A 12,116-nucleotide genomic window follows, 5' to 3' on the forward strand; every position below is an offset into this window, starting at 1 on the left:
AATCATAATTCTGCATTAATTTAATTAATCTCCTTATGTTCAAAAACAAATCTAATGCATGTTTAAAATATGTACAAAATTACTATACATTCCCTTTAAAAAGTAACAGGAGTGACAGAGCGGTAAGAAAGCACAGAGCTGTCATCCCTGGATAACAAGCTTACCTGAAAAACCTATGAAATAATAAGCATTGTTTGGTTTTCCACCTAAAGCTCCTAACGACTGGGGCATTTTAAAACATTCCTGGAAAGGAAAGGAAAGAGAAGTGGCCATTATGTTCTTTGCAATATTTACTTTCTATTAAACATTTTCTGTTTGTTACCTTTTGTGGAAACCTAATGCTATACAAAGACACCAGTCAGCCAACTATAAGTGCCAGCAGGCACCTAAGCTTCATGCACACGGGACGTTTTTACAACCTCTCCTGAACAATTTAACTTGACAGATAGTAACCCACGTTTAAAACGTCCGTTTTGCTGTATTAAAAAAAAAAAAAAAAAAAAAAACAACATTCTAAAATAGCCAAAAAATTAAAAACGCCTGTAAACGAAAACGCAGCTAAACACGAGTTACCGCGTTTAGAAGGGTTTGTCGCTTGAAATGCCTATAAACTCAGCTTCTGAACCCATTTTTTTGCATTCCAAAAAAAGCCTCTAAAACGACTGTAAATGACCCTGTGTACATGGACAGATAAGATAAAAAAGGAGCGTTCAGGAGCAGTTGAAAAAAATGCCCAACTGCTCCTAAACGGACTAGTTATTTGGACATAGAGCCATCATCCTTGATCCTCAAGAAGAGGAAAGAGCCCACCTAGAAGCTGTAAGAACCAATCCATGTAACACGGATGATCAACAGAGTTACCAATCTTCATTAGAATAAATGGTTCAGAGAACCTACATTCATAATATTTGTTAGAAGGATCACGAGGTGCAATAAATGAATGTTCACTTTGAAAAGTGAATTTTCACCTACTTTATTGAATGTGGTAAAAATTCACTTTGCCAAGAATACCCAATCATTTGCAAGGAAATAAAAAAAAAAAAAGAAACACCCAGAGATCAATTGGATAGGATTTTAGCTTGCACGTGAACATGCTCTAAAATTCTGCATGCTCTAAAAACTGCAGCATTGGTGAACAAGGGTACCTCTAAGGAACCCGTTTCTATTGATCTAGATTTAAGAAAGTGAAAAAAACTTACTTTAAAAGCATCTATATAAACAGGATTAATCTGGTTGATTCCTAGGCGCAGAGGGACGATGAGCAGAAGTGGCCTCCATGCGGACGTCTGCTCTGAAGTGTCTCTACATCTGCTCCAAGCACTTTGGTGAGTGTGAGAACTGCCTTGCGCTGTGCTCCAATTGTAAGGGTGATGGCGGCACATTTTTCCTGTACCAAGGGAATTGAAACATTCATCAGTAGACATTTATTGCATACAAAGTATAACAATCTTATAAGGACATAAGGCCGAGGACATTGACTTTGTAACACTTAATGTTACAGTTGTGCGTGTTAATTAGGGATGGGAGAATGGTTCGACCCGAGCATAAGTTTGGGCTGAACTTTCGCTGTCATTCGACCATTTGTTCGCCCCCCCGAACCGACCACAATGCATTGCAGCACTGAACAGTGCATTGCAAGCCCTGATTGGATGAAGCAGTGAAAGCTTCAGCCAATCAGGGCACCGAGCACTGTCAGTCATGATTGGACACTGTCATCATGACTTTATCCAATCATGGCTCATTCCCGCCCCACAGTATAAAAGTATTCTTTCAATGGCAGCCATTTTCAGTGTGATTTCAGCGTGGAGAGAGATAGAACAGGACTCTGTTCAGTGCTATTAGTTAGTGTGCTATACTGTGCTATTTTGCTTCAATTGTCAGTGTAGAATATTAGTTTAGTGCCAGTCTAGGGATAGTGTGAGTGTAGTGAAGAGGAACATCATTCAGCTTTTCATAGTGTGCAGCTAGAGTAGGGACAGCTCAGATAGTTTCACTGTAGTGTAGTGAGACCGTGTCATTCATACATTAGTGTAGAGTAGGGACAGCTCACACAGTTTCAGTAAGGTGTAGTGACACCGTGTTAGTAATCTTTACATTAGTTTATAGCTAGACTAGGGACAGTTCAGAACACTTTGATTGTGTTACTGCCAGTTTAATGCCATATAGTTCTGTGTGCGTTACTGCCAGTTTAATGCCATATAGTTCTGTGTGCGTTACTGCCAGTTTAACGCCATATAGTTTTGTGCGTCACTGTACGTTTGGTGCATTATATTGCAGTATATTATAGTGTATACGTAGAGTGTGAGTACTCAAATTAAAGTGCACCAAACACCTCTTTACATTGATTAAAGTGCATCTACGTACAGATTTCAACTTCTTCTTTACATTTGATTATAAGCACTGCCCCCTTCCAATAATGTCTAGGAGGACAAGTAGAGGCAGACAATCCCTTAGCACTGTAAGGGGGCCAGCAACAAATGTGTTCACAGGCAAAGGTGGACGTGGTGGTCAGTCCTCAGGGAGGGCATAATTTCCTCTTTTTAGTGAGTTTGCCCCTGCTATTCAGCCACAGCATGCAGAGGAGGTGGTGGACTGGCTTATTAAACCTTCCTCATCCTCTGTCACGCAAGCAGAGACAAGTGTGAAGTCCCCTGCAGTTACCAGAGTGGATAAACCTGCCTCCTTGCCCACATCTATTCCTGCCATAGCCCCAGCATCAGGCACGGAGGAGTCAGCAGAGTTATTTGACCAAAGCGTCGGCCATTTGCTCCTTGATGATGCCCAGCCATTATTGGATTCAGATGTTGGTTCGGAGGTTGAGGATGACAGGAACATGCGCCTAGAGAGAGGGAGGAACACTGGTAGACCAATTGCCATTCATGTTCCTCAAGCCGCAGGGTATTGCCAAGTTGTCTCCAGTGGTAATGATGAAGATGGAGGAGATGGAGATGATGAAGATGGAGATGATGTCACTGATGAGACTTGGGTGCCGGATAGAGCAGAGGGGGAAACTGAAGGTGAGGCGGCACAACCCCAAGGAGGCCGACATCGAGTAGAGAGCAGCCACCCTATTCCATCACATTCTGCAGCTGTTATCTCCCGGCCCACTCGCCAAAGCTCAGCTGTCTGGGCCTTTTGCAGCACATCTGCAGCAGATTGCACTGTTGCTTTCTGCAAACTGTGTCTCAGGCACATCAAACGTGGCAAAAACACTAACCATTTTTTTTTACCACATGCTTAACAAGGCATTTAACGTCCAACCACTCAGCCCGTTGGCAAGAGCACCTAAAAGCCACACAAAAGGGGCACAAATCTATCCCTCCTCCTTCTCCTTACCCACTTCAGTCTGCCCCTGCCATACCGAGTCATTACCTCTCAGCAGCCTCCACTGATAGGGATGATGGTATAGCACAGAGTGTCCCAGGTCCTAGCAGCATATCTGCCAGCAGCACACCACCAGCTGTAGACTGTAGCCGGCAAATTTATTCGCCCCATCTGCTGCAGCGGGAAAAGAAAAAAAATACAGTCCCTGCCACCCACATGCCCAGCGTCTAAATGCAAGCTTGTCAAAGCTTTTTCACAAACTTTTTTTTATTGATACATGTCCCCCAGGGCAGGACCCAGACCCCTATAACCACTGTATGCCCAATTACTTGCATATAAGCCTTCAAAATCTTTTGATTTTTGACGTTCGGGCCCCATTGACTTCAATGGGGTTCGATATTCGGGTTCAAACTTTTGTGGCGTTCCAAAGTTCTGGTGCAAAACGAACAGGGATCCGTTCGGCCCATCCCTAGTGGTGATCTCTGACTGCCTCACTCAGCTGTGCCTGAGATGTTCTAATTGTCAACCCCTGTCTTTTGTTAAGGACATAAAGCCTTGTACTGTTACACAAGATATTCTGAGAGGACTCTGAGTTTATGTACAGTTATTTAGCAACAAGAAAACTACTGCATACAATATATAAAAGCAATAAGGTCACCAGCTGGACTATGGTGGAAATTAACAATGGGCCTTGTGCAGGACTGAGCCATACCAACCTGATTCCTTCTGCCATCTCCTACTGGGAAGGGAAACAGGAGATCCGTTGAGTTAATAAAGTAAAAATACATATTCACTTTATGAACTCTGAGGATAGGGAGATGGGATCTGCTAATGCCGACTTGTTCTTAAATGTACAGCTTGTTCGGCTTCCATACTGATCTTGGTGTCATTACCTAGTAAGTAGCTGACCTGAATCATGTATTCAGGATGTGAGTTCAGACCTTTCAGACTACACTCCATGCTTGCTTCAGATGAATAATTAATAGGTAGTGAAGCCAGGGTGTCTCCGAGCCTGCAATGCTACCCACCTCAGATATAAATCCTCAGAAGTTTACCACACCGCGTGTCATTGCTTTTTGAGCAACAATGAGCCTTTTTTTTTACTTTTCAGATAGTAAAGTTCTGTATTTTGTTAACTTTGTCTGACAGGGATTGATTTATGAAAACTCCATCCATCAATAGTAAACAGACTTCTCCAGGGTTCCTATTAGCCACACCTCCACCTCTACCCCATTTTCACATTTCAACACTAGACTAGAGTGAATTGGTCTTTTAAAATAATGTCACTCTGTAACAGCTGTTGTCACCAATGAGAACTACAGCCTCCATCTTCACCAGATATTCCTTAGTGTACTTTCACACTGGGGTGGGGGTGTCAGCGGTAAAGCGCCGCTATTTTTAATGGCGCTTTATCGTTGTTTTACGGTGCTTTTTGGCTTAAAAAGGGTTAAAAGCGCCCGCAAAAGCACCACTGCAGTGGCACTTTGCCGGCGCTGCCCATTGATTTCAATGGGCAGTGGCGCTTTAGGAGCGGTGTATACACCGCTCCTAAAGCACCTCAAAGATGCTGCTTGCAGGACTTTTTTTAGCGACCTGCCAGCACACCAACTCAGTGTGAAAGTAGCCTAAGGGATAGCTGTTGATTTCCCTTTGTGACACTCCCAGTTTGTGGCCCTTAGGTGAGCTGATGAAGCACAGTGCCAAATCATTAGGCGAGAGTTTAACCCATTAACCTCTAGAAGTAAAAGGTAGGCATGTCGAACATGCCCAAATAAACAAATATATGGGGAGCTGCCTTTCTTGGCTTTTGCATTTTACAATACGGTTTTCAGCAAAAATACCTTGGAGTAAAAATACCCAATTGGAGATTGAAAAACAAAAAAAGATGCAACGACATGAAAAGCTGCTCTCACCTGAATAACATTCCTTGTATTATTGTACAGAATTTATTTAGCGCCAACAGTTTGTGCAGTGCTTTACAACGTTAGGGCAAACAGTACAATTCAATACAATGCAAAACACCACAATGAGGAACCTGCTCGTTAGAGCTTATAATCTAGATTAAATTCACCCCACTGGGTGACCAGATGCTGTAACAATATTATCTGTTGAGTACTTTAAAACTAAAAAATTACTTCCTAAAAACAACAAAAGCAGAACTTACTTATATCTTCAATGACCACAGTGTTATCCATTGAAACATAAACAGCTAATGAATTCCATTCATCAAATAAAGCAAGTTTCCTGGAAACATAAGGAAATTATTAGTCCCTTAGTTATATTTATAACTCTTATAACATAATATTATAAAGTCTAGAGGCAATGACAAGCCTGAGGCACAGCTCACAGAAATGAAAACTAATTATCGCTTTCAACTCTGTACTAGAAAAATGATAATTGAAGTTGGGTTGGTTGGTAGCAGCAACTCCCTCACTTTATTTTCACATAGTCTTTTATACAGGAGGCTCATAAAGGCCCATTTGTAAGACTAATATGTATCTGTGTTCCCCATCCTCATTCCCCCCTTACTTATTCCTCCCCCACCCCCTTTGTGGTGAGAAGCTTCTGGCGGGTATAGACAAGTCCTCTCTAGGACTGAATCCAAAAGAAACTCTGTTAGCATTGGGATAAATGTAGTTTGTGCAGTATAACGTTGCTCTGATGTTTTTAACTTTTCTCTGTATATCTTTTTAAACCTGAATTGCATTTGTACATCATTTGAATAAACTATTATCTGTTAAAAAAAAATGTATCTGTGTTATTTCTGTACTCTACAGACTAACTTGCCTGATCCTAAAGCTGAACCTAACTGTATCTGAGAGCCAAAAACCAAAAACTTTGAAAAACACCCCCTAGCATTTCGAGTTCTGGCCATCTTGAGTAAGGGCAGATGATTCACTTAGCATTTACTTCCTGAAATTCATCTGTCCTTAGCTCCCCCCAATATATAGAAACGCACTGCTCACCTCTCCCTCCCTGATATATAGACATGTGCTGCACACAAACACCTCCTCCCCTCCAAAATATAGACACTCACTGCTCACCTTGCCCTCCCTCACTACACAGACATAATACATAGACATTAGCTGGTCACTCCCCCCCCCCCCCCATTGTATAGACATATATTGCTCATTACTCTTCTTTCTTGATCCCCCCCCCCCCCTAGATATTTTCCTGTTTGTAATCTTTTCATACATAGGCCCACAAGTTGTTTAGTTACAGGGAGAAAATATCCTACTCTAAGTAAATTATAAAATACTTACTTTAAGACCTGAGCCACTGTATTTGGTCCGTACCATTCACCTATAGACTTCCCTTCTCCTACACCCATCTGTGCTGATTTGTCACCCAGGAACAAACAGAAATAAAAAATTATGATTGGTGTGAAAATACAAATATTAATTCTGCAGCAGAATGTGGTTTATTGAACTGAAATAAAGCATCATGGCATGCAAAGAGCTGCCATCTGACAATAATGATACATATAATAAAAACTTTAGTGCCAGAATATTTGACATGCAGTATTTTTTTGTTTTTTTTTACTTTTTACTAACGTGGCGATATCTATTACACAGAGGCTCTGTAATTAAAAATATAAAATGTCAGGAAAATAATTATTTGATACCCTGCAGATTTTGTAAGTTTGCCCACTTACAAAGAAATGAAGGGTCTACGATTTTTATCATAGGTGTATTTTAAATGATAGAGACAGAATTTTAACCAAAAATCCAGAAAAAAAAAACATGATACAAATGTTATAAATTAAGTTGTAGTTTAGTGAGTAAAAAAGTATTTAATCCCCAAGCAAAACATGACTTAGTACTTAGTAGATAAACAGCACAGAGGTAAGACGTTTCTTGTAGTTGGTTACCAGGTTTGCACACATCTCAGGAGGGATTTTGGCCCACTCTTCTTTATAGATCTTTGCTAAATCCTTAAGGTTTCTTGGCTGTCGCTTGGCAACTCACTCCATAAATTTTCTATAGGATTAAGGTCTGGAGACTGGCTAGGCCACTCCATGACCTTAATGTGCCTTGTTGCCTTGGCGGTATGTTTTGGGTCATTGTCATGCTGGAAGACCCATCTTCAGTGTCCTGGCTGAGCGGAGAAGGTTCTTGTGACGGGAGTTACTTTGGGTGGGGGGCTTGTGGAACCCAGCTTACCTTGGAGAGTTTTGGAAACTCTGTTTCCAGCTCCCCTGGCCCCTCCTATGTTTAAATCACCCTGTGTCCATTAGGGGCACAGGGTGAGCGAGAACCCCAGTCTGATCTGTGCTAGTTGGGGACTCGCTGTACAGCCACACTGGAATATTGTATACAGTTGTGTGAAAAAGTATTTGCCCCTTTCTGATTTTTTTTTTTTTTTTTTTTTTTTGCACATTTGTCACACATGACAAATGACTCAGATCATCAAACAAATTATTATTACACAAATATAACCCAAATAAATACAAAAAGCAGTTTTTAAATGATGGTTTCATTTATCAAGGCAAAAAAGCTGTCCAAACTTGCCTGGCTTTATGTGAAAAAGTCATTGCCCCCTAAACCTAATAACTGGTTGTGCCACCCTTGGCGGCAACAACTGCAATCAAGCATTGGCGATAACTGGCACTGAGTCTTTCACATTGCTGTGCAATTTTGGCCCACTCTTCTTTACAGAATTGTTTTAATTCAGCCACATTGGAGGGTTTTCTAGCATGAACGGCCTGTGTAAGATCATAAAACAGCATCTCAAATGGATTTAAGCCCGGGCTTTGACTAGGCCACTCCATAACCTAAAGTTTGCTTTGTTTGAACCATTTAGAGGTAAACTTGCTGTTGTGTTTCAGAACATTGTCCTGCTGCATAACCCAAGTGCTCTTGAGCTTGAGGTCACGAACTGATGGCCGCACATTCTCCTTTAGGATTTTCTGGTAGAGTTCAGAATTCATGGTTCCATCAATTATAGTAAGTCGTCCAGGTCCTAAAGCTGCAAAGCAGTCCCAGACCATCACACTACCACCACCATGTCTTACTGTTGGTATGATGTTCTTGTTATGAAATGCTGTATTAGTTTTATGCCAGATGTAACAGGACGCACACCTTCCAAAAAGTTACATTTTTGTCTCATCAGTCCACAGAATATTTACCTAAAAGTCATGGGATAATCAAGATGTTTTTTGGTAAATGTGAGAAGAGCCTTTGTGTTCTTTTTGGTCAGCACTGGCTTTGGCCTTGGAACTCTCCCATGGATGCCATTTTTGCCCAGTCTCTTTCTTATTGTTGAATCATGAACACCAATCTTACCTGAGGCAAGTGAGGCCTGCAGTTTTTTAGATGTTGTTCTGGGTTCTTTTATGACCTCCTGGTGTTGTCATGCTCTTGGAGTAATTTTTGTAGGCTGGCCACTCCTGGGAAGGTTCACCACTGTTCCAAGTTATCTCCATTGTGGATAATAGCTCTCCCCATGGTTCACTGGAGTTCCAAAGCCTTATTAATGGAAGGGGGCAATTACTTTTTTACATGGGGCCAGGTAGGTTTGAACAGCTTTTTTCCCTTATTAAATGAAATAATAATTTAAAAACTGCATCTTGGATTTAATCGGGTTATCTTTGTGTAATATTAAAATTTGTTTGATGATCTGAATCATTTAAGTGTGAGAAATATGCAAAAAAAAATAAAAAAGCAGGAGGGGGGGGGAATACTTTTTCACACAACAGTATATGTATGTTGTCTCATGCTGTTGTGGACTGTTTGCTGGGAAAGTTTGGGGTGTGGCTGTGTCCCATTGTTCTGTTGTGTCTGTCTGCCTTAGTAGAAATGTATTATGGGATGGATGTTTTGTAACTGTATTCCTGGCATGTGGACTGGGGGCAGGGTGGAGAGGAGAGGGAAGGGGCAAATTCCTCCAACTCTCCCTGCTGATTGGACAGTTTACCCCACCCTGAATCAAAGGGAGGGAGGAGTTGTTCCCTGAGTGTATACCTGTGTTTGAATAAACAGTTTGATGTTTTTCACCCTACATTGAGTTACGGCTAATGACTGGGTGAGCCAAGGGGTCTTGGATAGTGCTAGTTCTGGAAAAAGGAAGCATTTACGGCGGGCAGACTCAGCTTGAGTATGGGGGTCCGTCACAGTTCTCATCCAAGAGTTTACAATACATGGCCCCGTTCATTGGCCCCTAAATGCGGCAAAATCGACCTGTACCTTTAGCAGAGATCATTCACAAGCTCCTCCCGTGTAGTTTTCGGCTGATCCCTCACTTTTCTAATGATCATCCTTACCCCATGAGGCGAAATCTTGCATGGAACTCAAGACCGAGGGCGCTTGATGGTTATTTTGTCTTTCTTCCATTTGCAAATACGTGCTCTAACAGTTGTCTCCTTCTCACCAAGTTTCTTGCTGATGCTCTTGTAGCCCGTCGCAGCCTTGTCCAGGTTTACAATTTTGTCCCTGAGTTCATTTGACAGCTCTTTGGTCTTGCCCTTGATGGTGAAGTTTGAATGAAAGAAAGAGATTCTGTGAACAGGTGTCTCTTATACACATAACGCATTGTCGTTAAGAGCACCTTCTTAAATTGACAGGACTAATATGTGTACCACATGAGCACCTACTGTAGCCAGTCTGTGGGAGCCAGAATTATTGTTGGTTGGTAGGGGATCAAATACTTATTTTACTCACTGAACTGCAACTCAATTGATAACATTTGTATCATGTGTTTTTCTGGATTTTTGGTTGATATTCTGTCTCTATCATTAAAATACACCTATGATAACAATTATAAACCCTTCATTTCTCTGCAAGTGGGTAAACTTACAAAATCTGCAGGGGATCAAATAATAATTTCCCCCACTGTAACTGTGTTCATTTGTTTAGGTTCTAAACCTCATCAGAAAATTAGGGTTGATTTTTCAAACTGCTGCTGGGCAAAGCAGGCATTTCTCACTTCTTCCAATTTGTCGAAATCAGCCTACTGTCCGACATCATTTAACAAACTATTCCATAATGTGAGGTGTCCAGATGTCACAATACGGGCTTTAGGGAAATATGTTAATGTTCTCAATCAATAGGCAGTAACCATAGCAGCCATTCACCAGGCATCTTTCATTAGGCTGACATCAAGTTTGATTTCCATGTTTGGACTTTACACTGGGAATCTCACCGACCAGTGTGTTCTGGAAAAGAGTCGTCTCAGTCTGATGTGCACACAGCATCTGTATTCAGCTTTCTCTTCTCAAAGAACAGCATGGTAAAATAAAGGGAGGGGACTTCTAAGATGGGTACAGATGGATCAAAATTCACCAGTTCAACAGGGACTCTCCCTCCCTTCCGACAGAAATCGATCTGACGATTGAACGGCCAAGCTGGAAAACGTTCATTGATCAGCAGCTGCTGATCAGTGTACTCTGACAGCAAAGGATTCTTGCTGTCAGACTACAATGGGGTTGGGGTTACAATGGGGTTGATTTACTAAAGGCAAAGAGTCTGTGCATTACAAGTGCAGTTCTCGATCTGAGGGGAACATGCAAGGAAAAATAAAAACAGCATTTTTGCTTGCACATGACTGGATGACAGAAATCAGCAGCGCTTCCCCTCAGATCTAGCGCAACTGCACTTGCAGCACACAATATATTTCAACCTCCCTGTCTCAGTGGGAAGGATTCCTCCATTCACCTCGCTTGCGTAGATGGGGGAATCCCTATGTTTTTGTTTTTTTTGATCAGCCCACCAGCTGAAGGAAAAAAAAACTAACGATGTATATCCAGCTTTATTTGTTTACATGTGTAAATGACCTGTGGCTGCAGACAGATAACCCTGTCAAGGAAATAGGAGATCTGTCCTTCCTTATAACAGTTACCGAGCATGAAATGTACTGACAACTCATACAACATCGATTGGAGAACATGTGCCATTAAAGAACAGATTCGTTCTTATACAAAAAAGGAAATGATTGAAGACAGTTCACTGAACCAACTCACAGAACTGCATAGCAGGGATAGGGAACTGTATATTTATTAAGCAAATATGGCTGCGCTCATGCCTCAAAATAATTACAAATTATACAAAGAAACAAGATTAGTTACATAAAAAATCACTTTTTAAGGTTTATAATAATGTTCGTCTTACTAAATATTTGACGATCACAGTGTCATTTTGTATAAACTATGATGCTGCATTTAAGTTGGTCAATATTAAAATCAGGTCCCATTCATAGAACTGCTCTTACCCATCTGGTGAATGGAGTAACAGCTATTTTTTCTGTCTAGAAAACACTGCAGTATCTGGTTATATTCTTCTGGCTGTTTTTTATGTTTCTCCCATTGCCATTCTGGAATGGATTAAAAACAAAATGTTAAGATCTTTAATGCATATAACAAAAAAGTAAGCTAACGTCTGGGAGTTGCAGCTTTTTAGCAATTAAATAATACATCGCAAAAACACCTGTGTGACTTGCTCCGGATGTAAGCTGCCTTTGATTCTTGAGCTGCATTTATATTTCAGGGTAGTTAGGCCTAGCCTAGCTACACTTCATATATCATTACTGTACTGAAAACTATGATACCTCCTCTTCTGTCAGTGGCTCTTAAACTGAAAGAAGCCAAAATGCTCTTGTTAGCTCAGTTCTGAATTCAGGCTCATAGTCTCAGTGCTGGCAGTTGAGCGGAGAAGAAGCTCTATGTGTGGAAAATTGTGGAGCCACCAGTGGTCTATTCAGGTCCCTGCCGTTTCATTAATAGGCACCTGTCAAACCTGTAGAGAGGCATAGGAAGCTGCTACGTACTACATAGTAGCTAGACATGGATACATAGCCCT

General features: G+C 41.2%; 1 protein-coding gene across 2 annotated transcripts in view; it reads right to left on the bottom strand.

Annotated features, from left to right (window-relative positions):
• Nucleotides 1-12,116, bottom strand: part of ATG4A (autophagy related 4A cysteine peptidase) — a 54,461-nt gene that overhangs the window by 26,157 nt on the left and 16,188 nt on the right. The window contains exons 5-9 of one of the 2 annotated variants that reach the window (XM_073599385.1): nucleotides 11,530-11,631; nucleotides 6,588-6,660; nucleotides 5,489-5,568; nucleotides 1,200-1,387; nucleotides 165-243 (exon numbers count right to left, since the gene is read on the bottom strand). In XM_073599385.1, the coding sequence (XP_073455486.1) occupies nucleotides 165-243; nucleotides 1,200-1,387; nucleotides 5,489-5,568; nucleotides 6,588-6,660; nucleotides 11,530-11,631 (522 nt within the window). Of the gene's footprint in view, nucleotides 1-164; nucleotides 244-1,199; nucleotides 1,388-5,488; nucleotides 5,569-6,587; nucleotides 6,661-9,586; nucleotides 9,753-11,529; nucleotides 11,632-12,116 lie in introns of those variants that run through there. The other variant, XM_073599388.1, reaches the window with a different exon arrangement.

The sequence above is a fragment of the Aquarana catesbeiana genome, linkage group LG09, assembly GCF_042186555.1.
Source record: "Aquarana catesbeiana isolate 2022-GZ linkage group LG09, ASM4218655v1, whole genome shotgun sequence".
Lineage (NCBI taxonomy): Eukaryota > Metazoa > Chordata > Amphibia > Anura > Ranidae > Aquarana > Aquarana catesbeiana.